At 34.6% G+C, this 25,537-nt stretch overlaps 5 protein-coding genes and 1 non-coding gene across 7 annotated transcripts; 3 read left to right on the top strand and 3 right to left on the bottom strand.

The window, feature by feature from the left end:
- Positions 1-57: 57 nt before the first annotated feature.
- On the top strand, positions 58-131 carry TRNAN-GUU (transfer RNA asparagine (anticodon GUU)). Its single transcript has one exon. It is a non-coding gene; the product is annotated as a tRNA-Asn (tRNA).
- Positions 132-812: 681 nt separating this feature from the next.
- LOC140967087 (photosynthetic NDH subunit of subcomplex B 2, chloroplastic) lies at positions 813-2,548 on the bottom strand. Its single transcript, XM_073427455.1, has 3 exons — positions 2,034-2,548; positions 1,194-1,634; positions 813-1,090 (listed from the first exon to the last, which is right to left on the bottom strand). The coding sequence occupies exons 1-3, from the start codon at positions 2,406-2,408 to the stop codon at positions 896-898; spliced, it is 1,011 nt and encodes a 336-aa protein (XP_073283556.1). The 5' UTR covers positions 2,409-2,548; the 3' UTR covers positions 813-895.
- Positions 2,549-3,191: 643 nt separating this feature from the next.
- Positions 3,192-9,819, bottom strand: LOC140967115 (T-complex protein 1 subunit theta-like). Its single transcript, XM_073427509.1, has 13 exons — positions 9,503-9,819; positions 8,597-8,859; positions 8,361-8,507; positions 8,117-8,278; positions 7,526-7,603; positions 6,583-6,716; positions 6,167-6,239; positions 6,004-6,081; positions 5,782-5,904; positions 5,557-5,651; positions 4,932-5,141; positions 3,906-3,963; positions 3,192-3,545 (listed from the first exon to the last, which is right to left on the bottom strand). Exons 1-13 carry the CDS (start codon positions 9,651-9,653, stop codon positions 3,477-3,479), a joined length of 1,641 nt encoding a protein of 546 aa, XP_073283610.1. The 5' UTR covers positions 9,654-9,819; the 3' UTR covers positions 3,192-3,476.
- A 251-nt stretch (positions 9,820-10,070) lies between these two features.
- Positions 10,071-12,113, top strand: LOC140967116 (H/ACA ribonucleoprotein complex subunit 1-like protein 2). 2 transcript variants are annotated; one of them, XM_073427511.1, is made up of 5 exons: positions 10,071-10,287; positions 10,387-10,535; positions 10,647-10,762; positions 11,682-11,764; positions 11,795-12,113. In XM_073427511.1, exons 1-5 carry the CDS (start codon positions 10,158-10,160, stop codon positions 11,845-11,847), a joined length of 531 nt encoding a protein of 176 aa, XP_073283612.1. In that variant the 5' UTR covers positions 10,071-10,157; the 3' UTR covers positions 11,848-12,113. The 2 variants fall into 2 exon arrangements, with proteins under 2 accessions (XP_073283612.1, XP_073283611.1); XM_073427510.1 differs by having other exon boundaries at positions 11,682-12,113.
- Positions 12,114-15,210: 3,097 nt separating this feature from the next.
- LOC140967172 (patatin-like protein 3) lies at positions 15,211-17,067 on the top strand. The gene is made up of 3 exons (XM_073427586.1): positions 15,211-16,314; positions 16,439-16,510; positions 16,640-17,067. The coding sequence occupies exons 1-3, from the start codon at positions 15,250-15,252 to the stop codon at positions 16,928-16,930; spliced, it is 1,428 nt and encodes a 475-aa protein (XP_073283687.1). The 5' UTR covers positions 15,211-15,249; the 3' UTR covers positions 16,931-17,067.
- Positions 17,068-18,637: 1,570 nt separating this feature from the next.
- LOC140967160 (F-box/kelch-repeat protein At2g44130-like) lies at positions 18,638-19,907 on the bottom strand. Its single transcript, XM_073427571.1, has one exon. It carries the CDS (start codon positions 19,830-19,832, stop codon positions 18,795-18,797), a length of 1,038 nt encoding a protein of 345 aa, XP_073283672.1. The 5' UTR covers positions 19,833-19,907; the 3' UTR covers positions 18,638-18,794.
- Between the last annotated feature and the right edge of the window lie 5,630 nt (positions 19,908-25,537).

The following is a 25,537-nucleotide window of genomic DNA, read 5'->3' as shown; positions in this document are numbered from 1 at the left end:
CATACTGTTTTTAATTTTAATTGACAATAAATATAATTACAGAAAAAAAGAATGTCTGCTGGAATAGCTCAGTTGGTTAGAGCGTGTGGCTGTTAACCACAAGGTCGGAGGTTCAAGCCCTCCTTCTAGCGTTTTTTTTATGAATCTTACCTTCATGTCTCCAATAATTAAGTTTGGGATTTAAATGATTTCTTGTGTTCCATTCCTTCATTCTCTCTGCTTTGCTCTGGAAATGATCCTCTCCTCAACATTATAATTCTCTACACATGATGGAGTAACATCACGATTGTCACTGTTTTTGCTAATAAAAAGAACCAACAACGTCTTCGCGTGCAATTAAAATCAGACCAAACACTTAGCCTGCCATTTGTGTCACCATCTTCCTCAGATATCACAAGTACAGCATATTCTGAATGCACCAGAGCTGGATGATGCCGGTAGTCGACACCGTACTGAGACCCTGCCCTCACCACCCAGTTCTTCATTCGAAGATGAGGAGAGTATGCTTTAAATAAGACTGGATTTTCAGTTGATGATGAGATTCCTAACTCATGACTTTAGTAGTTATCCTATAACACAATATCGTATATTGCCATTTTAAGTTAGATAACATAGCAACATCTTGTGGTCGCTTCCGATTATAAAACAAAGATGTTTTGGCATTATCATCTCTCTTTTTCGAGTATATATATCCGTTCTCGGTCAAAGTTGCAGTAATTTCAAAGCTTTTAATCTGTGACGAACAATTTGAAGATACCACTAATAACTTTAAAAAAAATTATTTATTTTAAATTTCTATACATAGAAAATGGTGATCCAAGGTTTGGTTTACTAACATGCATGTATTATTATCTTAAAAGTGAAAAGTAAGAGAAACAATGGCAGAATAAAAGAATCACAAATTGTCGTGCTGTATGATTTGTGCCCCTCTCCACTTTTCACCAGGGTTCACTATCACAGGAACCAAAACCGATGCAGAGCCTGCACATATGAAATACTCCCTTCCATACTTATCAGAATATGAACCTGGGCTTGACAAAAATATGTCATCAAATCCCATTCGTATTACCCTGAAGAAGAGCTCGCGACCCTGAAGAAAATCCAGAATCAGCAAGAAGTGGAGCCCATTTTAGTACATGAAAATAGTCCCTATTTAAAACATTATATTGCACCAAATCAACTTGTTTAGTCACCTGATCTATGATTTCAAATTTTGAAACCAAGCTCCTATGAAATGGCTTTGATCTTTCTGCTGGCGGGACTGCATAAACTCTACTCAGCTTATGCTTCAAGACAGTAATTGGCACATCTTGAACTGTCCATTCTCCAGGTTTCTTTTCCGGCTCATACCCGAAAGCAAAGAATCCAGGATCCTCGGACGCTAGAGCTTCAGATGGGGTTAATATTTCATAAGGCGAAGATATGGGAGGATGGGTCATGTAAGAGCAGCCACGTAGTCCTTGAACTCCAGAGCCTCTTCGACTTCTGAACTTGAAATGTCCCAATATAGCGCTGGTTAAAGTAACAGCCTTGCTCCCAGTATTCAGCACGATTACTGCTGTGGACATGCTCAGTGGATAGAGTGACACCACATAAGTTAAATCTAGAGTTCCTCTGGTGCAGCCCAGTTCCACCTGCATTGACATAACCACGATTTCATATCTATGTTCAATACTCTATCATTGAATCACAAATCAACATTTGCAAGAAAAAGACTGTATTTAACACGGTTTTGGAACAAGATCACGAGTTTAAAATCCATCATGCTCAATTTTCTGTTATATATTTTTAACTGGTGCGTGGTAATTTCTGAACTTATATTACCCAGCGTATGGCTTATATGAACGTATATGTTTAATATGTCGTTGCGATCTTTTTATTTTATGTGAAAAAAAGATAAGAAAGCATATGTAAGCAATTAATATTTAACGCATACATACATACTCTCTGGCATTGGATCGCAATAATCATAAGAATGACGTAACGAACTATCGGGACTTTTGTGCTCCAGTGGTGGGCAAATGAATGCCTACCTGTACAGCATCAATGGAGTCAGAATCCGCGTCTTTCACAGTCCAATCAAGAGACCCATTTGAGTTTTCTTCATCAATGACCAAACCGATGCCACCTCTAGAATCAGGGAGAGTATAAAGAACCTCCTCAAATCCATCGTCTTTCCAATAGACTTTAGGCATGTAGGAAGCGACATGGGCATTGGGTATCTGAAGTTTCAGGGAGCTCCCATTCCTTACCGTCAGCTCCACACTGGGAATATCGTTGGATTCGAAGAATTTGATGCCTTTTCTTCCGAACTTGCTGTCGAGTGTTTCGACAGGATTGGAAATCACGGAAGCAGATGCTCTGGTTCTGGCAGTAATTGGGGGAGAGAAGGATAGAATGGAAGCCATTAACAAGAGAGTTAAGGGAAGAAAGGCGGGCTAGTGTGTATTAGCCTCCATCCTTATCTTCGCAAATGGTGATGAAATGGTGTCCCCATAACTTTGCAATGATGATAAATAAAATAAGGATTCCGGGAGAGAGAGAAGATATCCAAACCCACGTTTTTAGACCCGAAAAGTATATATAATTTTGATATTAAGATATGTATATTAATAAGGTGTTTGGTAGAACTTTGAAGTTATAAAAATTTTGTAACTTATAAACTCTTGTAATTTCTTTGATAAAAAAATATTACAAACAGCAAATAAATTATCAAAATAAATATTTTATGAGCTTACAAACTTTTTAAAAAAAAATTTGGAAACCCTACTTTTTTAAAAAAAAAAAAAAAAAAATTATTATCCAAGATACAAATTTAAACATTATTTTGTTTAAAATGATAATTAGTAATAATGAATTATTATAATTCAGGAAGGATAAATATAAACCTTACAGTTGAATTTGTAATAATTCCAAGTAATTATCATTGTATTTTTTTCATAAGTAAATAATCTAATTCACCTTTTTTTTCTATTTTCTATGTTAAATTTTTATAATAGACCATTTGTATCCATATCATGCTCTATCCCCTTGATACATAATTTTCTATTATTATTTTAGACCGATAAAAATACACTTCACAAGACCTATTGTCAAATTTTAAGATATAAAAATACAAAACGAAATAAAACTTCAAATAACATAACTTTTACCATAAATCCCAACTTTTTGGGCAAAAAGACCAAGCCTCGAACAAAATCAAGAATGCTTATGTAACGATCAAGGCTAAAAAATGATGGCATATAACATTAGTAGAAGTTGGTGCATATTCCACACAAAGTTGCTAGCTCACTGCTCATTAGATAAACTTTTAATTATTTTCAACGACGATATTACAAGGTATTTAACTATTCCAGTTCTCTCCAAAAATTCCTTCGACAAACAAGAAACCATCAAAAGTGATGCTGATAATTAAAATAATAAACCAGTTTTTGTTTAAGCGAACTGTGTCTACAGACGATATGTAGCCCAGTAACTCAATCCTCATCCATCCCTGCAGTCTGATCTGGCTTCTTTGGACCACCCGCCGGCTTGGCCATTATGATCTGGGGGAGAATAAAACAAAAATTGAATCCCAAGGGAACAGAAAAGTCTAGGCAACATGGAAAAAAGCAAGTTGATGCAAACTCTTTCAATTAGGGAGTGCCACATCATGTCATGGTTATGAACAATGGCAAGTACAGTTTTTAGGGATTGATTTATTAACCTTAAAGAAAGTTGCTGAGGTGATTACATGTACATTTGGTATAAACATTGGCCTGCCAGCACCCCAACAGGGTCATAAAAATGCCAATGACAAGCTTAATCATATGACCTACTGTTTATTGATAAAGTTCATAAAGCCACGGAGAATATCGACGACCTAGATTGGAAAATGGTATGCCCAGTAACAGATTGCAGGTTACCTGATCTACTCGCAAGACAGTACAGGCAGCATCAGCAGCATACTTTAGAGAAAATAATCTGTACAAAAATGATAATTTCTTGCATGTCAAACTCTCAACATATGGGCAAGATAGCTAACAACTGGAACATAAAAGCTGGGACCAGGATAAAAAGGGGATTCTATTGAGCGGTTGGTCTTTTCACACTATGCAATTATTATTTCATAACAAGTAACAATGCACATACTCTGGTGCATAAAGGTATCATGAAAAAACTGGTATTTTTACTTTTGAATTGTTATCGAATTGAAAAGTTTTAACTAATTTTTATTTAAATTAAACATAAAATTCACAATAAATATGTATATAAATTGGATGTTATTTTTTTACTCATAATTCATAAATTTTGTATGATAAAAAATTTAAGTTTAACACTTATTTAATTTTAATATAATTGAGCTTTAGGTTCCTTTTAGGTATAATTTTAATTTCAATCAAGTTTTGGATTATTTTTAAAAGTTGATGTTTGGACTCTTAAAGTGTTTTTCATAAGGTGATCTGTCTCTTAGAAAACAGAGAAAGTAGAGTTTCTGGATATTACCCCTTGTATCGTTTTTTTAAAGATAAAGATAAAGTTAAAGGTCAGTCTTTCCGTTAAACCTTTGGCGGCCCAAAGGATATACAGGGAGAGATGATCAACAAAATTTAGGTGGTTTAATCATAATAAACATTTTGATGAATAAACGAACCACCAGCATTGGTAGAAGTCCATAGCTAGGTCAAGATTTTTTAAAACATTTTTCTGCATTAGAAACTGCTACCATTTTTTTTCCAAAAACATAATCAGCCTGGAGATGTGGTAGAATTCAAATCTTAGGGACAAGAGGGCTGATGAGTTCGAATAAGCCAAGAGGTGGTTAATGGTATGTAGCAACTAGCAAGAAACCAGTCAAACATTTTCCATCAATTTACAAAACATATCTAAACGAACAAAAATCAAGCCAAATTATACTATCTCGACACTCGACACCTGGAAGAATAACTTACTTGGTGATGTACAGATCCCATACATTCATTATAGACACGTCCTTGCAGATACCTTCTTCCAGATCAATTCCAACTTTTGTGTTATTAGATGCATGTTCTGCATACAATGATGATATGATCTCCGTCGCATTGAGCCCAGCATTATCCGCCAAAGTTTTAGGAACCATTTCAAAACTTTCAGCAAATTTGGAAATTGCATACTGATCCAATCTGGGAAGCGACAGTTTAATTTAGTAATCATAACAGATTCACACAGGAGTTAAAAATATTTCACAACAGTTCAATTTAAAGAAATCAAAACACAAAACTCTTAGCACAAAATCTAAGGGCAGTTGACCTTGAAGAGATGTAAAATGAGCATGTATTCATAATTTGTCAAAACAAGTTCAATTAGTCACAAAAACTGCATTGTATCAAGTACTTAAAGTAGATGAGAACTTGTATTGATAATGACTCAAATGTGGTACGGTAACAAATTTTTGTGGTTTAATCGACCTAAAAATTATTGGTGTCACACAAGAAGTTTCCATTAGGAGAAGAGGATAAAAAATCATACAAAAGGGAGAACTCCCTACAACTAGAGTTATATAAGATGTATATGAAAATTATAAACGAAAGAAAATACCCAGTTTCTTTGAAAGAAAATTCCTTGAGCCTTCTGGCTAATTCGATTTCAGTAGCTGCGGCTCCAGGAATGATCCGACTGTCCCTGCACATAGCCTGTTGGACCGTAAGATCCTTGTTAATGGCATATTCTTGTTCACCAAAAAAATAAACAGGTAGTTCACGTGTTTATGTTTCATGAAGTCCACTAAGTAGTAGACACTTTACTTGGTTTAGTGGAAACTACCTTGTACGTATTCACACCGTCATCGACAGCTCTTTCAAGGTCATCCAGGATGCTATCAGTGCTACCTCGCAGAACAACAGTGGCCACTGAGTTTCCACCTTGTTCATTTTTTACAATTGTAACCTATTAATAGAAATTGAGAAGATCAAATATCACCAAAGCATAGAGCAAAAACTAGAGTAGTTAAGATGATCAAAACTAAGTGATGATGGATTGTCATACCCTGGCTCCACCTATTTCCTCCACTGAAATGGAATCAACATATCCAAGGTCATCTGGGTTAGGCTCACTCAGCTTTAACTGTTTCAACAATAAACAAAAAAGTCACAGAAAAGAAGTGCTGATATATCGTACACATTAAAACAAACTAATATGTCACGCTTACAAGACCAACAGCGCCAGTGGTGCGACAAAAACGCCGAAGCTCAAATTTGGAGCTGATTTTTAACACCATGAGTCTACAAAACAAAGTTCCAGACGTTCAAATTATATAGCAGAAATTTAAGTAACCAGCGGAGAAGGCTAAAGACAAATGTGGGCTCCACAATGGTGACAGACTTGGGTATAGAAATAACAATAGATTGAATAATGAAGATTCTTAAAGCGTCTTCAAAGATATATTATGCAGAAAAAAGAGAGATCATGCAGAGAGAAAAAACAAGTGAAAGCGTAAAATGAAGTGCAACTAATTATCATCTCCCAAAATGTTCAAAATCACATGCTAATACTGACATTTGCTACAAAATTCCACATCACTGTAAAAGAAAATTTCATGGAGTAACTCAGAGGAAAAGCGTGTACTTATAGCGCTCACAGAAGTGCAACGCCATTTCCCCAACAGCTGCCCCGCTAACAATAACCTTGGCACCAGCATCTGCAACTGCTTTAATGAGTTCTTCGACTTTTGATTCTTCAGTCTTTGAATAATTCTCAAGCTGGAAGAAGTCAAAGCATCAAAAACAAAGTATAAATAAAGAAATAAACTTCAGTCTTGGGATAAAAACAAGACTTTACCAACGCTCACCGTTAACTGACAGGAATCTAAAAAAATTATCATGTTGATTATTAAAGGAAACCAAAAGGCAGAAATAATTAAGCCCTAGATTTCTACAAATAAAAGAAATATAGAGGCCACCAAAGCCCCCTTTAACAGTCGACTTTTGTTTCAAAAAAGTTATAAATCCCAACCTTTCATCACTGATTTCTGCAGGTCTTGTTGGGAATTTGATCGATGGAGCTCTATTTCCACAAAGGTATTTACAATCCAATAACATAGTTACTAATATTAGCTGTTCTCTTCATTGACAGTAATGCTAAACCATTTTGAGGTACTAGACAAATATTCACTTTCTTCAATTCTCTCATAAAATATTAAACTGGAACCATTTAGGCTCTAATAGTGGAAATCAACCCCAACGACAATGCAAAATGTGTACTGATAATAAACACATATACAACAAGGCCCTAAAAATGTATTTTAAGATCCATCACGTGATAAGAAACTAAAACATCAACTTGGTAAAGATCCCTGTATCCAGAAGGCACCAGGAAAGTAAACAAAAATGTAATAAGTAGGCCATTTACACAGAACCCTGTGGAGGACCTGCTAAGAGAGATAAGGAGATTGCACGGATGAAACATGACTTCTTAAGATCGTTCAGTAACACATAAGAACAAAAACTACCACATCAATGCATAGGCCATAGAGGTCTGAAAATAAATTTAAAATCTCACGTACGCATACCTGCTCAGCACTATGTATAAGGACAGTTCCTTTTGTTTCTGTAGCTGATGTATCAACACCCCCAGCAAAAACAGCAACCTGTTAGAGCGAATAATAATAATGGGTTAGATTCATAATGTGGAAGCATCATTCATAGCAAGCAAACTTAATCGAGATCCGGAAATTAATTGTAATCAAATGACATAAATAATTTGATATAAGGTTGAGGCAGTTTTGTAACAGAGAAGGGTATTAAAAAAGATAATTTGCATAGCAACAAAGCTTACATTCTGCCCAAATGATTTAGAAGAGCTCCCTCACAACCTCCAAACCACCATAAAAGAAATACCGTTACAGGCTATTTTTTCCTTAATTTTTAAGTAAAGAATATTAAGTGTGAGGATGAGGGTGAATATTACCACTACCACAAAATAATTTCTAACAAAGATGTGTAAAAATAACATAATATCCATGTTTTTTAAGAATTAAATTAAAATAGAAGTGAATATTCTGGATTAAAATAAAACAAGACTTTTGCTTTGTTAGAAGCAAGAAGCAGAGCAGGAACAGACGCAACTATCCAATAACAAAAAGTAATATATGTAACATAACCTTGGCCTTCTCAATTCTCTTTATAGTTCCCACAGCGTCATTCTTCAATACAATACCTTGAACTACAGTGGAATCATGTAGACCTCCACCCAAGAGCTTAGCAACTCGGACATTATCCACATTGAAATTGGATGGGTTCTTGGGGCAAACCTGAATACAAGCCTAGAAAAAAAAAATGCCTAACCATTAGCAATATCCCAAGGTATATATTAAACCATTTATCAAAAGTACAAATTTGTTTTACATCAGCAATTAGAGGACACAATTTATCCTCCAGTCCAAATTGTTTGCTGGCAACTGCAGGCCTCATTCGTAAAATAACTTCGTCTTTTTCTTTCACGTTCATATTCTCCGAACCATTTTCAACCAATTCCTCCAATATCTCAATTGTCTGCAATAATAGGATACTAAATTACCTGAAATGAAGTAGGCTAGAAATACTTTTCATTTTCAACACAGATAACATCTAAAACACCAAACCTTATTGATTGCCTTTGTGTATCCAATTATAACCTCACTAGGGTGCAGTCCCATCCTAATGAGTTCCTCTGCATTCTGCAGAAGTTCACCAGCAAATGAAACAGTTAAATTAGCTCCATCTCCAATTTCCTCTTGCTGTGCTTTTCCAGCCAAAACCAAAAGTTTGGCTGCAGGATGCTGAACCTCAAGCTCATTTACAATTGTTGCAGCATCATTGGTGACAAAGAGCTTATCCAGGTGATTGATTACCATCTTATTCATACCTATATATGAACATAAGGGCCATATGAGGGGAACATAGTTGAAAAAAACAAATCATGAGTGATATGGTTAGATGCTTCCTAAAAATGAAACCACTAGGCTTCAAACCATAATTATTAGATTAGAATATGCGAGCAAGTATTAAGGAGTTCAAAAGTGGTATTTGAAGAAAGAAGCTCCACTTAAGATGAATAAGAATATCTCAAAAACTTTCCTTTCCATGATTTAGAAAATGTATGAAGGCTCCACAGGGAGCAACTAATTCGTATTACATGTAACATGTATAAAAATAAGTCATAAACCTAAAGCCTAAATCTTATGTATGGACCCTATACGAAGATGAAGCTGATGTAAATGGAAGTGTACTTCTACAAAACAAAGACGATGAAAGGCGTCTCAGGAGCACAGCGCAATCACATAGAAACTCGTGGTTTAATATAGACACTATAGTTCAAGAAACAATATTTCTTTCTCATCTGAGTTTCTCTACTCCATTTCTTCAGAGCATAGTGTACTATCCTCAGGAAACCCAGTGAAAATGGGATCGAACCATATAATCGATCAACCAGACGAAAAAACCCACTACTCTACCAAAAATATAAAAGATAAAATCTTCAATGCAAAAAGGAAGGGTAAAAAAGAGACCATTTGGGCCGAGGGAGGTGCGAGTAATGGTGGATAGCTGCTTGCAGGCGTCAATATTCTTCAGCACCGCCTCGTCCAGGCCCGACAGATGCCGGTGCCCCTCTTTCAGCATTGATTGTATGCCGTACGGCTGCATTCCGAATCCAACCATTTCAAACCCCAAAAGACTCAAATTCAGATTGCTTAATCGCACAGAAATGTAATGCCCGAGATCTGTTGACTGCTGGTTTATTTGTGTGTTTATAGTACAGAGGACGCAGGAACGAATTAAAACCCAAAAAGCGCTCTGAAAACCCTACTCACTCACAGACTTGATAACCGTGGATCCTTTTGAACCCGAATGCCCCAGGATCCAGATTCAACCCGAATTGTTTGCCCATTTTTGTATTTTTCCTAAATATTATAATATAATAAATTAATTAATTAATTAATTAATAATAGTTAATTATTGTCTACAGGCCTGGGTAATTTATTTGAGTTGGAACAGCTTGTCCAATAGGCCCAATATAATCATTTCCGGCCCAATCTGAAAACCCTAAACCCTACTAGAGCAACTTGGTCGAAAACTGTTGTGTTATTGCCATTTAGTTGAATATAACATAATACTTTCAGAGAGTAAGAGACCTGCTCTAGTCGCAGGTCGTTAGTGTGGATCATGAGACCTCCCAGGGGACGCGGCGGCAGGGGCGGCAGAGACGGTGGACGCGGCAGTAGAGGTGGCAGATTTGGAGGCCGCGGAGGTCGCGCCCCTCCTCGCGATGAAGGCCCTCCTTCAGAAGTTATTGGTCTGTTCTCTAGCTCGACGCAAGTGTGTCCTATGTATGGAGTTTATTGAGGTAATTTTAACTGCTATAATGTTTGATGAATGGTGGGTTTGTGCGCAGAGGTTTCTACATTCGTTCTTGCTTGCGAAGGAGAGGCGGTGACGAAGCTTACAAATGAGAAAATACCTTACTTCAATGCTCCTATCTACCTGCACAACAAAACACAGATTGGTAAAGTGGATGAAATTTTCGGCCCCATTAATGAATCTGTGAGTCGCCTATTCTGATTGTAATATGTGTGATGATATTATGCGTTTGTTTTCGAGCTTATATTGCTTAATATTTTCTTACATCATGTGCCATTTGTGTTGGTATTGTAGTATTTTTCCATTAAGATGATGGAAGGTATTGTGGCAACTTCTTATTCTGCGGGTGATAAGTTCTTCATAGACCCTGCTAAGCTTTTGCCACTCTCGAGATTTCTATCTCAGCCAAAGTATGACCTTTTTTCATCTGTTTTATGTTCTTAAATTAAATTTATTGTAGATTTGGTCTTCTCTAGGAAATAACCTCAGATCCATTCTTTTTGCTTCATTGTGTGGTAAATTGAATATGTTGTAAGATAGTTCAACTTTGGTATCCCGTATCTGTAATTAGAGCCTTCAGAGCTGAAAATGTTAATGCTATTTGATTCTTGTGATTAAATGTGGATGTGGCAGAGTTTGAACCTAGTTTGGTTTACTGAAAACTTGTCTGTTATCTTGCTCCTGTCTTTCCTTGGACATCTACATTCTAGGTTTTATAAATAACCCAACTTTATGAAATGCTTGGTCTTTTGTGACTTCTGTTTTTCTATATGAGTCTTCCGGTCGATCAGTGAATGATCATATGTCCAGAGCCTTCCCTTGGTCGATTATGTGAAAGGACTTTATGAATTGGTATTTAGTCAATTTTATCTTGGGAACTTTTGTTTCAATGTGCTATTCAAGTAGATCATGTGGACAATCTTTTGTCCTGGGCCTATGCTAAGATTGTTTGTCACTTATTTTGAATAATTGATTTCCCAACAACACACAGCAACTGTTAAATCATAAAACAATCTACATTTTTTTTTTGGAACAAGAGTGATTAAAATAAATTGGGGATTGATAATGGTTCGCCATACATGGATATTGTTTCCTTGAGTTGTCTATCAATTTTAGTTTCTGTCATAAAATCAACATCTTGATATCTCCTACAAAGTACAAACTAGTGTTGGAGATTGTTTTTTCACTCCTGTGTTTTCCGAAAGAAAAGAATGCACATGATTCCTTTACTATAACTATCTAGCTGCTCATAGTGTTTCATCTCCTTCCAAGGTTGGTTGGGTGGTTGGTGTACTCAAAGTGTAACTGGATGTTGTACTATTTTTGCAGGGGACAACCACAAGCAGGTAGAGGTGGATTTCGTGGAGGTGGTGGTGGATTTCGTGGAAGAGGTGGTGGACGTGGTGGTGGGGGTGGATTTCGTGGAAGAGGTGCGCCAAGAGGAGGTTTTAGAGGTCGTGGTGGTGGTGGCGGTGGTTTCAGGGGAAGAGGGTGATTGTAGACTGTCTGCTTACTGCGATCTCAGCGTGTTTAGTATATTTCAACATCATGCGCAATTGAATGGTGACAGGCACAAGTGTTAAGAATCCTGGTTCTGATTTTTCTTTATCAACTGATATGACTCTGCTACGAGTGTTTATGTATTGATCTATCAGACGAGATTTGATGTCTTTTGATTCGTATGGTGCCAGTTTTTTCTTCGACAGTATTCTGTGGGTTAGTAAAATCCAAATTTAAAGATACGTTGGGATGTTTTTGTAATTTTGCAGAAAAATTAAGGTCAAGAACTAGATGGTGGTATGGTTTATTAAAAATTTGAAAAAGTGAGATTAGGTGTTATTGTGCATATAACCCGTGATTTGAAGTTCTATTTTGTTCATTTATTCTCATAAAAACAATCATATGTTCTATTACGATATCCTTAAATTTTAAAACTATTGTATTCTAAATATTATTGTTTATATCCTACCCTCTGCCAGCTCCCTAAAAATAAAAGAATAGAATTCATGCATCGTTGAATCGGTGACATTATTAGAGTTGAATGTTTTCGGACAAAAAAAGGACAATTGTGTATGTAAGATGAACGAAAGACTATGAAAATGTAGTTGACTTCGTGTCCCTTCCAAGTTCCAACTCATTCATATAATGGCTGTACGTGTGTGGAAATATATATAATATATTCAACACAAAAGATAGAATACATGCATATGGTATACACTATGATTGGGCTAAGAAACGGCCAAATGTTGACAGCGTGCGTTCGGCTAGGAATTTGAATGCGCCACACATTCAAACTTGCTCTCTTCGCCAACCCTCTTATCGTTTAGCGTTAAAATTTTGTTATTTTGGTGAAACTTTAGAGATTCCCCATTCCTATTTTATACGTAGGAAAAAGTTGGGCCAAAAGATTTAGCCTGATGCCCTCCAGGCATTAACAACCATGCTCTCTCAACAGTTGATACCATTGAGGTATTACATAGTTGGATGATCAAGAGTACGAAAATGGGGGGAGGAACAAAGCTACCTCCCAAAGATAAGGAAAGAGGGGGAGTGCTCCGGAACCGGAGATCTCGACATTTTAATCAACGTCTACGTATTTCAAAAAACTAATGGTCCATGTTTGTAATTATGTTTCTCAAAAACTCACATTACACAGATCAGTTTTATGATACAGATCTTCAACATCATCCGTTCTATGAAAAAAAATTAATTTTTATATCAAAAATATTATTTTTCACCCATCACAAAAAGTTGATCAGGGGTTGAATACGACCACCGCACAAAATAGGCTGCACAGTGCGTCAAACACGCTAAGGCAAAATAATAATAATAATAATTAATTGGACCATTTTCGCATATTGATATATAGCAGATAACATTCATATTCACTTAAAAATCAAGTGTCGGTGGTACCTTTACCAGTGTTGTAAATAAAGTTAGCAATATTAACCAAAAAAATTATTGTATTATTATCAGAACAAATACGATGTCTTTTGTAGTTTTGGGAAATATTGCTTTGGATCCCTCCCACGTTTGATCGATCAATTTGAGAAGACAAAAACTTAACACGCACTTATGGCACAAATTACTTAACAAATAAACATTAAATCGCATGTCATGATTTGGATTTGGGAAACAATAAATAAACACAAAATTACTAACACTCGTCAAAAAAATTGAGATGCTTCGAGTTGAATAAGAATCATGAGGGTATTAATATATCATTATCTTAACAATACTTAAGAGTGACTAAAAGACAATCGAGAGTGGTTAAAATTTGTGTTAATATTCCTTCCTATCCACCATCATAGCACAAATTAATTGTCGTTTTGTATAAAATTAACAACCTGTCCTTTACTAATTACTTAAAGCTCAATCGTAGACATAATTATTAAGGAAAATCAATTTATTAATTAGCAAAAGGGTAGTTGGATTGATTTATGTCTTTAAAAAAAAAAAAAGCAATTTGGGGAAAAAATGTATATAATATCCCGCGCTGGCCTCAATCAATTTATAAATGTATGGCCCCGACAATGGTTAGTGTTAGTGTTAGTGTGGGTGTGGGGTTGGAGGGGGCATCGTTGTGCGGTTGGTTTTGGGCCAATTCTAATTAAATTCTCTCTTTCGATGTCTTACCTACTGCCTCATTTTTCGGTGTCCCCTCCACAAATATCCCTTCCATATTTTAAATTATTTCTCCAATAGTTTGGAAAAAATATATATTATAAATCTCATTATTAAAGAAAATTATATTAGACAAGTATTAAATTCGAAAAATTGTTAGTAAAAAGAATCAAATTCATTATGATTGACCAAATATTGATCTACTCAACCAACTCGAACACAATTCGACTTAAGTAAAATAACAAAACACCGTGTGTCGGTTGACTGGTTGAGCGGTGCCACATGGAAATCAGGGGACTACTCTACATGTTGTAGCCACGTACATCAATAATTAAAATTAATGCTTCGATTTATGTTTTATGTGTTCAATAATAGATGCATAGTTGGATTTATAATATGGCCAAATGTCGGTATTCACTTGTTAATTAATACATATTAAATCACCTAAAAAATCGTATTTTTATTATATGGCATGAGAAAAAAATAAGGAAGTAATTAATGGTTATTCAAATCAAGATCAAACGAACAAAAAAGCTCTAGATTATTTGGTTCATTTGAGTCGGGTCCACTATGATTTAGTTTTTCGTTATGAGAAATTGTTTTTATTCTCGACTGATTTAATATCGATTTCTCGTGATACATGAGTTAATGTGATTTGTGATATGATTGATTTTATCAAAGAATACAACAACGCAGAATGTCACTAAACTCCAAGAAGAATTTTTCAAAGAAAGTTCATGTAATTCTTTGTTTCTACGTTGAGATGTGACCCCTTTTACTAGTTAAAGTGCATCAACTTGAGTTTAGGGATTTCACTCATGTTTTGAGGCTATATATTTATGATTTTCAATACTTAAAAGCAATATTTACTTTACCGAGAAGAGAAAAAAACAAAAACTATTGAAATCATATTTGTAACCGAAAACTCGAACATGAAGTTTATGTTGTGTCAATAAATCTTGATTATGTAGTTTGACGACCAAAATTAGATCATGATCTATTTGAAAATAAATTAAAGTATCGATGACCTAAAAATGGAATCAGATTCAAAATTCAATTTATAAGAATGAGAAAAGTGACATGAATAAGCAACTTTATGGTTTGTACTCGTGATAATGAAACCTTTTTTTTATTTTAAAAAATTTACCCGCCCTAACTAGGGGGAAAAAAGCTTTAGCAAAGGGAGGAAGGTGCCGACATTATTATATACACGTAATAATATTACACATAATAAAGAGTAGGAAATTCATTCAAAATACAAACGCGCGCACGTATGCACCTCCTCCCATCCTCCTCGGTTTCTTGTCGTATATACATGTCAAAGGCCTTTCTATATATATATCTGCACTACACCACCATCTTTACATCCATTCATTCTCTCTACCTGCTCGGAAGTTTTGTCCAAAGAATCTTCTGCTGTTGTTTTGTTTTCATCCATTTTAATTCGATGGCGGCATCACTAAATCACTCCAGCATGGATGTTGATAAGCTCACCAACCAGATCTTCTCCATACTCGAAAACAAGTTCCTCTTCGGCTACCAACATGAAGCTAAGCATCCGTATTCCGTGGTGCCACAAGTCGCCACTGGTAAAGTTAGGATCCTTAGCATTGACGCTGGAGGGTCCACTGACGGCATCCTCGCCGCCAAGGCTTTGGTCCATCTGGAAGCCTTTTTGAAAAGAAAATCCGGTGACCCGAATGCTAAAATAGCAGATTATTTCGACGTGGTCGCGGGCTCGGACTCTGGAGGAGTCCTCGGAAGTTTGCTTTTTACGCGCGGGAAAGACGGTTCTCCTTTGCTCACATCTGAGGAATCACTCAGATTCATGGTCGAGAATGTACGGAAATCCACGCCGGGAGGAGTTTACCGGCGATTTTTCCGGTCTGAGAAGTCTGATAAGTTTCTTTTCCACAAAGTGTTCGGGGATCTGTCTCTCAAGGATACACTGAAGGCGGTTCTGATCCCGTGTTACGATCTCACAACCGGGGCGCCGTTCCTGTTCTCACGTGCTGACGCGTTTGAGATCGACGGCTGCAATTTCAGTATGTCTGCTGTGTGTAGGGCCACGGTGGCTGGTCATGTGGTGGAGGTGATGTCAACGGACGGTAGGACAAAGATGGCGGCGGTGGGTGGTGGAGTGGGGATGAGCAACCCCACGGCGGCGGCTATAACCCATGTTCTGAATAACAAGCAAGAATTCCCTATGTGTAAAGGAGTGGAAGATTTGTTGGTGGTGTCATTGGGGAATGGCGAGTGTAGATCAGAGTGTACAATTTCATCGCCTTCGTACATGGCGGCATACGTTAAAATTGCCGGAGATGGAGCTGCCGACATGGTACATATATTTAATTATACTCTTACTTCAAATAATTGAAATTTGCAATTCAATGATTTCAATTCAATGGGGCTCAACTAACGAAGTTGTTGGCTAATTACGTCCTTTTATTTTTGTCATGCAGGTTGATCAAGCTGTGTCCATGGCATTTTCTCGGTCAAAATCAACAAGTTGCAGTAACTATATTCGTATCCAGGTATTTAATTATTACCCATTTAATAATTTCGTGCACTTAATTCGAATTAAAGCTCGGACTCGTATGGATACAAAATAATCAAATACCTGAATACGTGGTTGATGTTTTTTTTTTTTTTGGGTTTTGCAGGGAAATGGAACAGCATTTAATACAGAAAAGAACAAGAAAAACAGAAGAAACATGGAGTTAATGGCGGACCAAATATTGGGACAGAGAAATGTGGAATCCGTGTTATTCAAAGGGAAAAGATCGGTGGAGCATACAAATTTGGAAAGAATGGAGATGTTGGCAGGAGAGCTAATCAAAGAGCAAGAAAGGAGAAAGAACAGCAGCTTACCAACTGTGGTGCTAAAGCAGTCATCTTCTTCACCAAGAACATCCTCTGCAACCACACTCTCCACCCTTTCTTCTCATATATAATTGATCCATCATTTCATTTAATTATGTATGTATAGTGTGTATATTGTAGCTCGAGCATTTTGTATGCTTGGGGAGTTGATTGAATGTTTTTTCCATTCAAACTGATTGAAACTCATTGTTTGAACAGTCGTTCTCATTTGTTTTGATGATGGGCTCGCACAAGTTGTGCTACTATAATACTGGGCCAGCCTAGCATATCCGTTGTGCTTTGTTGGGCCTTGATTTTTTAGCCTTGGAGTTGCCCGGACCAGAACCAAGTTTAGTAACCCTTGACAAACTCAAGAACACACGTTAAATCGAATTACATGCATAAATGTTCGTACCATAATTGATGTTCTTTTATATCTTCGAGATTTCCAATTACTTAAATTGATCCTTTTTCATGGTAGGTTCGATGCTACATGCGGGGCACTACCCCACATGATTTGGATGGACAAGATTCACACACATATGTGATTTTAAAAAAATTAGTGGATCTCATGTATATGTGGTTAAATTTGGGCCCTTGATTCTATCATAGGGTAGTGCATCTACATGTAGGACACTTTTTCATTGGCCCAAAAATCTGTCAATTAAACCGTTCACACTTCATTAGTATCGATTAATTTCATGAAGTTTTGGATTAGATTGAAAATTTTAATCTATGGATATTGGATGTGATTGAATCTACTTTTACTGAGAACTGGAGTTGGATGAACATAGAAATTAAATTTATCTCATTTTAAAGTGTGATAGTATTATATTGGTGAATATTTTTTTCTTTTTGAAACTGAGAAAGTATTTTCATTATGATATTTTATAATGTTTGACGTCAAAATTTTATTTTCATTATTATATAATATAATATTAGGTTGTTTAATATTTGTATACATATTGATGTTTATCTATTTATTGTAGCTATTTTAGAGAATTTAAATCATTTAATTAAATAGCAAAAATATTTTATTTGAAAAATAAAATTTTGATCATCTAAACCAAACCCTCCACTCTCTCCCGTGAATCAAGAAATCTATTGCGATCACTAGGCATAGTTTGGTACACATGATAGGATAAACATATTATATATAATATAAGGATAATTTAAGGATATATAAGATGTATGATATTATATTTAATGTTTGGTATGATTTTAATAAGAATGATTAAATTTATATATTAGACTGTAATGACAAAATTAACTTTATCATAATAAATTTTATAATTTTAAAGTTGTTTCATGAGTTCATATTTCTTATATGTTCATGCGCCGACAGTGCTTGCATGATTTATTTATTTACCTAATTTTATATATTATATAATATGATAATCGAGCTCTTGATTTTGTGAGTCAAGTCAAATATCAATTTTTAATGTTAATCGAGTGATACTAATAATTTTATTGAGATTTATAAAAATCATTTATATAATTATCTCGAGTTCATTTATATAATTATCATATTATATAATATATAAAAATATTTATTTGAACCTACTAGCATATATTTATAAAAATCATTTATAGGGTTTATAATTTTTATATATTGAGAATCATTAAATCATTTGTAGTGTTTTTAATCATTAAATTAAAATTATCACGTCTCATAAAAAAATACTTATGGTATCAGATTGGAATTCTCCGTCCTAATTTCTATCAATCAAATTCATAAGAATCCACGCACATGTCCGTCCACTCAGGTAGAGTCGTAACATGTCATTGTTGCACCGAGAAAAGCAAAGGAAAGGACGAGGCTTTCCATTTTCATTACATGCATAATAATATTTATGTACACAAATACGCCATATTATATATGTCGGCATTTACTAATTACAATAATACCAAAATTTAAAATTTTGGATCTTTTCCAATATATAAACTCACTGGCTGTTATATTTCAACGGCGCATCCAGATTGCACAAACCCAGAAAATTTCTCGTCGGATATGATATCATTGTTTTTATTATTATTATTATTATTATTATTATTATCCAATAGATAGAAGTTATGTGGGGCACCCTGATAAGCTGAGCCGGTGAGTAGGCTCCAATTCCCGAGGTCCACTCCACATGAACCCACGCGCACAGTCGGCTGAGTCGCCCCCCAACGTAACAATTCCTTCTTGTTCTCGCCGACACACGACCTGGGGCACTCGCGCACACGCCACGCATCCTCCACTACCGTCCAATCGCCGCCGTTTCTGACATCGTAAATCTCAGCGCTACTCTTGAAATTCCCTTGCGACTCGGTGTCGTAGCCGCTCACGACCCAGAACTCCGACCCGATCACAATCCCTTCGCACTCGTCCCGCCCTTGGTTCATCCCCGGCAACTCGCTCCACTCATTCTGCTTTATATCGAGAACCCACGCTGAATTCAATGCGTTTTTGCTCGCGTCGTGGCCTCCGGCAACTAGCACCTTACCCTCCAAGCCGGCCGCGGCGAAAAAAGACCGAACCGACGGCATGTCGGCGCACTTACTCCACTCCCGGGTCGTGAAATCGTAGATAAACACGTCCTTCACGGGCTCCCAACTCGATGGGTCCAGTCCACCCATCACAACAACCTTACCCTCGGTGCTGGTTATTTGACAGAACATCGGCAGCCCATCTGGGTACTTGGGGACCTGCTCGAGTCTGTCCCAGCTCCGACTCAAAGTGTCAAACAGGGAAATAGCGTACCTGGGTTGATTCGCCGGTTTAGACCCGGATTCAGCGGGAAGCGCTTGAACCAAACATGCCACCTTGTGCGTAAACCCATATTTCTTCCTGTGGTAATAGAAATCCTTGCTCTGAATGAGCTCACGCCAGAGCTTGCAAACTTGGGAGGAGACTCGGTGAGCTGAGAAGTGCAACCGAGCCAGACATTCAAGCGCAAGCTCTTCAGGCAAACCGGGTATCAACTCGGCCTCATATTTTCCGCAGGTCATGGTGAAATTGAATTAAATTTTTGGTGGATAATCAAGTGGTGATCACTTGAGTAACAGATTGAGGGGGATGAAAGCAAATGGTCGTGGGATTTATAATACCTGGGATGGAGATAAGGCATTCAACTTGCCCTGACTTCCGTAAACGTGGCACTCATTCATTAGTCTAAAGCTCCACATAATTTTTTTAGTTACATGTCTAATATTTATTATTTATATTTTATTAAACACTTCTGTTTTTTTTTAATCTTTCTTTTCTTATCACGTACGGTATTTTTACATCCATTTTTCTAATATTTATTAAATTTAACTTTACTTCTCTAATAAAAATAAAAAGAAATATTATCCAATAAACGGGATATTTCGTATCAATAGATCAGCATGTATCTCATCATATACCAAATACCTGACATTAGGCAATAATTAATTAAAATTGATATTAAAATGACAAAAATTTGTGTGAGACGGTCTCACGGGTCGTATTTGTGAGACGGATATCTTATTTGGGTCATCCATGAAAAATTATTACTTTTTTATGCTAAGAGTATTACTTTATATTGTGAATATGGATTGGGTTGACCCGTCTCACAAATTAAGATTCGTGATACGGTCTCACATGAGACTCACTCTATCAAAATACTTCCGAAGGAGAATTGACTTTCCAAATATAGTTCGAATTGCTTAGGGATATTTTATTCTATTGACTACTTTTTAAAAAAAATTATTAAATGTTTTTTAGTNTAAATAGCAAGGGAAAACGACAAGGTTTCCTAATGATATAACTAGATATGAATGGATTTTTTTATGTATTAATATTTTTTATTTCGGAGTAGATTATAATTACAATTAATGACTCAAAAATACAACAATTTTCATATAATTAATATAATAAACAAAATTTAATATTAACTAATGTTTGACTATAACAATTACAAGGACTTTTTAGATTTTATTTTATTTGATTTTCGACCCCAAACGTAATATCAGGCATTAATTTGGGTATTTAATCAATTCTTGTGAGACAAGGCGATCTCAAGAGGTGGTCTACGTTTTTTGTCCAAATTTTCCCGTTACCATATTTCCTAGACCCCTCGTCATACTCTACATTTTATATTATTTTAATTATATTTGATATAACCGCCAAACAAAATTATATTTTATATAAAAAAAAAACAACCGATATATTTTGTTTTTCATATAGATATTCAACTTTTTAAAATATCGTTTAGCCCAAACTAATCTCTATACTCCTTAGACAAAGTTTGTGTCGTATGTTAGGAGGTCATTTGTAAACTTCATGTTCCAGATTTTCATTATTGAGCGTGAAAAGAATGTGTTAATTGTCCCACATCGATTGGATAATATACATGTGAGTTGTATATATGAACTTAGACAATCTTCTAATTTTGAGCTGGCTTTTATTTTATTTATCGAAACGAAGAAATATATCAATCCCAATATATAAAATCAATTTGGTTTGTCAAAATTGATTCATATGTGTTATAAAAATCAAACAGAACCTTATTTTTTTATAGTGATGATGTAAGTACATCAATTTTCACCCTATCACTAACGTGATCAAAATATTTTATTCAATTTGAACAAAAAACAGAATATTCTTATAGTCAAAGCAATATGTTGAATAAAATACATTATTCTATTTTTAATACGTTCAATAAAACAATAATTACATTAATCAAATTTCAAAAATAATTTGTAAAGAGAATGGAAACAATGTTTTAATTTAAATTTTATTTAATTTTTGAAAGTATTTGGATTTCAAGTTCATTATGTGACAAATTAGAAAATTAATTTATTGATGACGATGTGTAAAGTTTATCTTTTTAATTAAAAAAATTACAAATGACAAGTGGGGTGAAGATGAAGATAAATATAGTTGAAAACGAGACAACTTTGTCAAATTTTTACACTGTGATGTGACGTCGTTTCCATAAAAGTGAAACAATCAAATTATTGATACAACACCTCAATAAATTAAGTTCAACATTGAATAAACGTCCTGCGTTCTGAGTATACCAAAACTCTATCAATTTTGTGATATTTATATTTTATTTATATTATTAAAAAAATTATTTTTTATGTTAAAAATATTATTTTTCATTGTGAATATAATTAGAATTAATTCATCTCACAAAAAAAATAAGTAAGATAATTTCGTAAAAGACTTATTCTTATACGTAACTAGTGTATCCCAGGACACATTACATGCTTTTAGAAATTTTTTAAAATTAATTTAATTTATATTCAAACAACGATAATATTATAGTTTTAAAAATTAATAAAGATTCATACTGTAATTGAGAATTTGACAAAATAATATATAAAAAAGGAAAAAACCAAATCTATTATCCACACTCTTAATATGAGTAATAAATAATAATAATTATACCATTTCTAAAATTAGGATTAGGATAATGGAAATTATTGTTATTATTTAAAATTTTAAGATATTTCACACAATATTTTTTAAAATTAAAAAGCCAAAGAAAAAAACTGAGATAGAATGGAATACGTGTACATGTATGGACCGTTTTTTTTTTTAAAAAAAAAGTTAATTAAATTGGCAATCAAAGGCTGAAAAATTGATAAAATGAATAATCAAGAAATGGACAGAAATATGATTTAAAAAATGGACAGAAATGGCTAGAAGAAGCATCTTCTGGGGAGAAGGAGAAGGTAATGCTAATGCATGTGGCGGGGCCAAGATTTTGGATATATAAGAGATAATCCGTGATAATAACGTAGTGAATATTTATTACAATATTGCTAGTAAACTCGATGTATTTTCCGTTTAAAAATAATATTATTGACTTAAAAACTATATATTTTTATGAATTAGAATAAAAATTTATCTCATAAAATTATTATGTGAAACGATCTTATACGAGTTTTGTGATTTATTATATAGTAGGGGCTACCAATATTTAATATTATTTTTGTTTTTAAAAAAAGCACATTTGTTTTATGAAAACAAAAATAAATTTAATTCGAAATAGTTTATATATATGAGATTTGATCTTTTGGATATTCAAACAGACACAAATATGATTACTGTTGAGATAGCATCCACATTTTATACGTACAACTTATCACATCAAACGAGTCAATGTCGTAGATCCATGCTTTCGAAAGGAAAATACGCAATTCCACGTAAAAAAAAAATACACTAGGAGTTATTCCCCCTATCATCCTTCATCCAAATGTGATAAACTTTCTCTGCGCGCCCGCGCACACACACACATATATATAGATCCATGCTTTCGAAAGGAAAATACGCAATTCTACGTAAAAAAAAAAATACACTAGGAGTTATTCCCCCTATCATCCTTCATCCAAATGTGATAAACTCTCTGCGCGCCCGCACACACACACACACACACACATATATATATATAGTTTTGATATCCTGCACACCTATGTGAGCACCGATGAGGTGTCACTCACCCATTGGATGTGATGAAATATTGAAAAATTGCGCATCCAATGGGTGAGTGACACCTCATCGGTGCTCACATAAGTGTGCAGGGTAGGTGTGCAGGATATCAAAACTGTATATATATATATATTAAAGTTGAAGACATGATAGTAACAACTTAAGAAAGATACTGAATTTTTCTTCCAACTTTATCCTTATACTAATATTACACTTTTGTTTTTTTTTAAATTTCAACACACACTTTTTTTTTATTTATTTCAATAATTCAAATATCAATTTAATCCCTCTCAAATTTCATTTTAATTCATCGATAATGATAAAAAAATACTGTACAGACACGCTTTACATGTACAAAATAACTAATATATATAAAAGATTTGATACGATGACTCCTCGGATGGGCCCGCATTGGATGAGAAACGATTGAAGGAGAAAGGGGGCTAAGAGAGCCTTATGCTGTATAAATATAATATTACAATAAATATCAATTGAAAATAAACAATAAATTTGAAATAAATGTTACGATCTTAACCTTGTTTGTCATCGTTGCCAGGAGTTATTGGCAAAATAATATAGCTAATGAATGACCGATGTATATATTACATAAAATAAACTGTATCGAGTGTGTGCCTAAACACATTATGAACCACGATCCTCGAGTTTTATAATAATAAGAATTATAAATAAATATGTTATCATTATTTTTCAATTTTTCGTTATATTATTCATCATCTCGTAAAACCTATTATGAACAATGTTCCATGTTTGATCAGTAAATATCAATTTATTGTTTTCATTCATCGTTCTGTTTGGTGTGTTGAGCACTGTCAAAAGAATAAAATTTAGCTTATGATGGACAGCTCGATACATGGATCATTGATTGGGTTGATTTATTAATATTATTGTTGTTGTCTGTTTTATGAAAGAGGATAACTAACCACCCCCCCCCCCCCCCGCGGGGGCGGGGGTGGTGGGGGTGAGGGGAATGGGGATGGGAGGACCTATTTTTGAATTTCCGTTTTGAAATAGATTGGACAAATTTTTTGAGGCCACGTAGGATAAATAGATAAGTTCGATGAGATATATTTTGTAATCGGGGTGCTCGATCTGATTTCTTCTCCTCCTCGTCCTTATCCATACTTAATTATTAGTGTTCTTGCCATTGGTTATTATTGGATCTATTTAAAAAAAACAATAATTCTTTTTAAGTATTTTAAATTCTTTACTATATTTATTTATTCGAATGATTTGTCGCGACGCCTGGTTAGTAATTTTAGTGATAATTTGATGCAATCGAAAATATCTCGAGCCCGTTTGCTGAGCTAAATGATTTTTCGGTATTTGGGTCGGCGATCAAGAGTATGAGCGGATCGACAAAGATTAACAAAAGATAAAATCAAGAGTCGATAAAGATAACAAAAACAAGTACGAGATGTAGTTGTGTTGAGAATCATTATAATGTGTATGACACAGCCGAAAAAGACTAACAATAGTTAAAAGCAAGAGTCAATGAAGATAACAAAAACAAATAATACAAGATGTAGTAGTGCCGAGTGTAAACGATAAATGCAACCTCAGTTTTTTTCTTTTTTTTTTTTTTTATTCCAAGCTTTCACTTGTTTGGCAAGTATCACACATGAATTGATTCATGTTTATGATTTTATACGCTATTCTAGTTGATTGACTAATAAAAATCTTTATGATTAAGAGTTTTAGGTAGTGTTTATAAGATTTTATTTTAATTGTTTTTAATTGTTTCCGAGTTTCTAAACAATAAAATATTGGAACATTGTATGAGTTGTGAAATATTTAAAATAAACTCTTTAAAACACTACTTTAGATAACATAAATTATTTTATAATCTGAAAACCGACTTAACATTAGATAATAGACATATGTGACTACCACATAAATAATATATGCTCTTATTATATGTTTTTTGGGTCGGTCCGTTTCGACGGATTGCAATTTCTTCATTTATAGAATATAGTCATCAAAATTCTAATTTATATTGTATAGTTTTCCCAAAATTTAAAATTCAATTACGTATATGATTATTATCAAGTACTAAAAGGAATAGTAGAAGTATATATGGGCTGGGTCGGGGATTTGGAGTTTTTTTGTTTTGGGAGACTATGCATGAAAACGTGGAGAGTTGATGAATCATGAAAACGGAAGCCCAAACTTTGGATATTTCATTTTTTTTAAAAAAAAAAAAAAGCAATAAGGCCCATTTGGATGTGACACTCGG

The sequence above is a fragment of the Primulina huaijiensis genome, unplaced genomic scaffold (genome assembly GCF_012295235.1).
Source record: "Primulina huaijiensis isolate GDHJ02 unplaced genomic scaffold, ASM1229523v2 scaffold23605, whole genome shotgun sequence".
NCBI classification, from domain to species: Eukaryota; Viridiplantae; Streptophyta; class Magnoliopsida; order Lamiales; family Gesneriaceae; genus Primulina; species Primulina huaijiensis.
This window is presented reverse-complemented; position numbering and strand designations above follow the sequence as displayed.

Coding starts and splice junctions, on each gene's coding strand:
- LOC140967087 (XM_073427455.1), bottom strand. CDS start 2,408: ATGGCTTCCATTCTATCCTTCTCTCCCCCAATTACTGCCAGAACCAGA. Junction 1,635..2,033: donor ACTCCATTGATGCTGTACAG/GTAGGCATTCAT, acceptor ATGTCAATGCAG/GTGGAACTGGGCTGCACCAG. Junction 1,091..1,193: donor AATTTGAAATCATAGATCAG/GTGACTAAACAA, acceptor GATTTTCTTCAG/GGTCGCGAGCTCTTCTTCAG.
- LOC140967115 (XM_073427509.1), bottom strand. CDS start 9,653: ATGGTTGGATTCGGAATGCAGCCGTACGGCATACAATCAATGCTGAAA. Junction 8,860..9,502: donor CACCTCCCTCGGCCCAAATG/GTCTCTTTTTTA, acceptor GTTCATATATAG/GTATGAATAAGATGGTAATC. Junction 3,964..4,931: donor TGGGATCTGTACATCACCAA/GTAAGTTATTCT, acceptor ATTTTTGTACAG/ATTATTTTCTCTAAAGTATG.
- LOC140967116 (XM_073427510.1), top strand. CDS start 10,158: ATGAGACCTCCCAGGGGACGCGGCGGCAGGGGCGGCAGAGACGGTGGA. Junction 10,288..10,386: donor CCCTCCTTCAGAAGTTATTG/GTCTGTTCTCTA, acceptor GTTTGTGCGCAG/AGGTTTCTACATTCGTTCTT. Junction 10,536..10,646: donor TCGGCCCCATTAATGAATCT/GTGAGTCGCCTA, acceptor TTGGTATTGTAG/TATTTTTCCATTAAGATGAT.
- LOC140967172 (XM_073427586.1), top strand. CDS start 15,250: ATGCACCTCCTCCCATCCTCCTCGGTTTCTTGTCGTATATACATGTCA. Junction 16,315..16,438: donor GAGATGGAGCTGCCGACATG/GTACATATATTT, acceptor TTTGTCATGCAG/GTTGATCAAGCTGTGTCCAT. Junction 16,511..16,639: donor GTAACTATATTCGTATCCAG/GTATTTAATTAT, acceptor TGGGTTTTGCAG/GGAAATGGAACAGCATTTAA.
- LOC140967160 (XM_073427571.1), bottom strand. CDS start 19,832: ATGACCTGCGGAAAATATGAGGCCGAGTTGATACCCGGTTTGCCTGAA.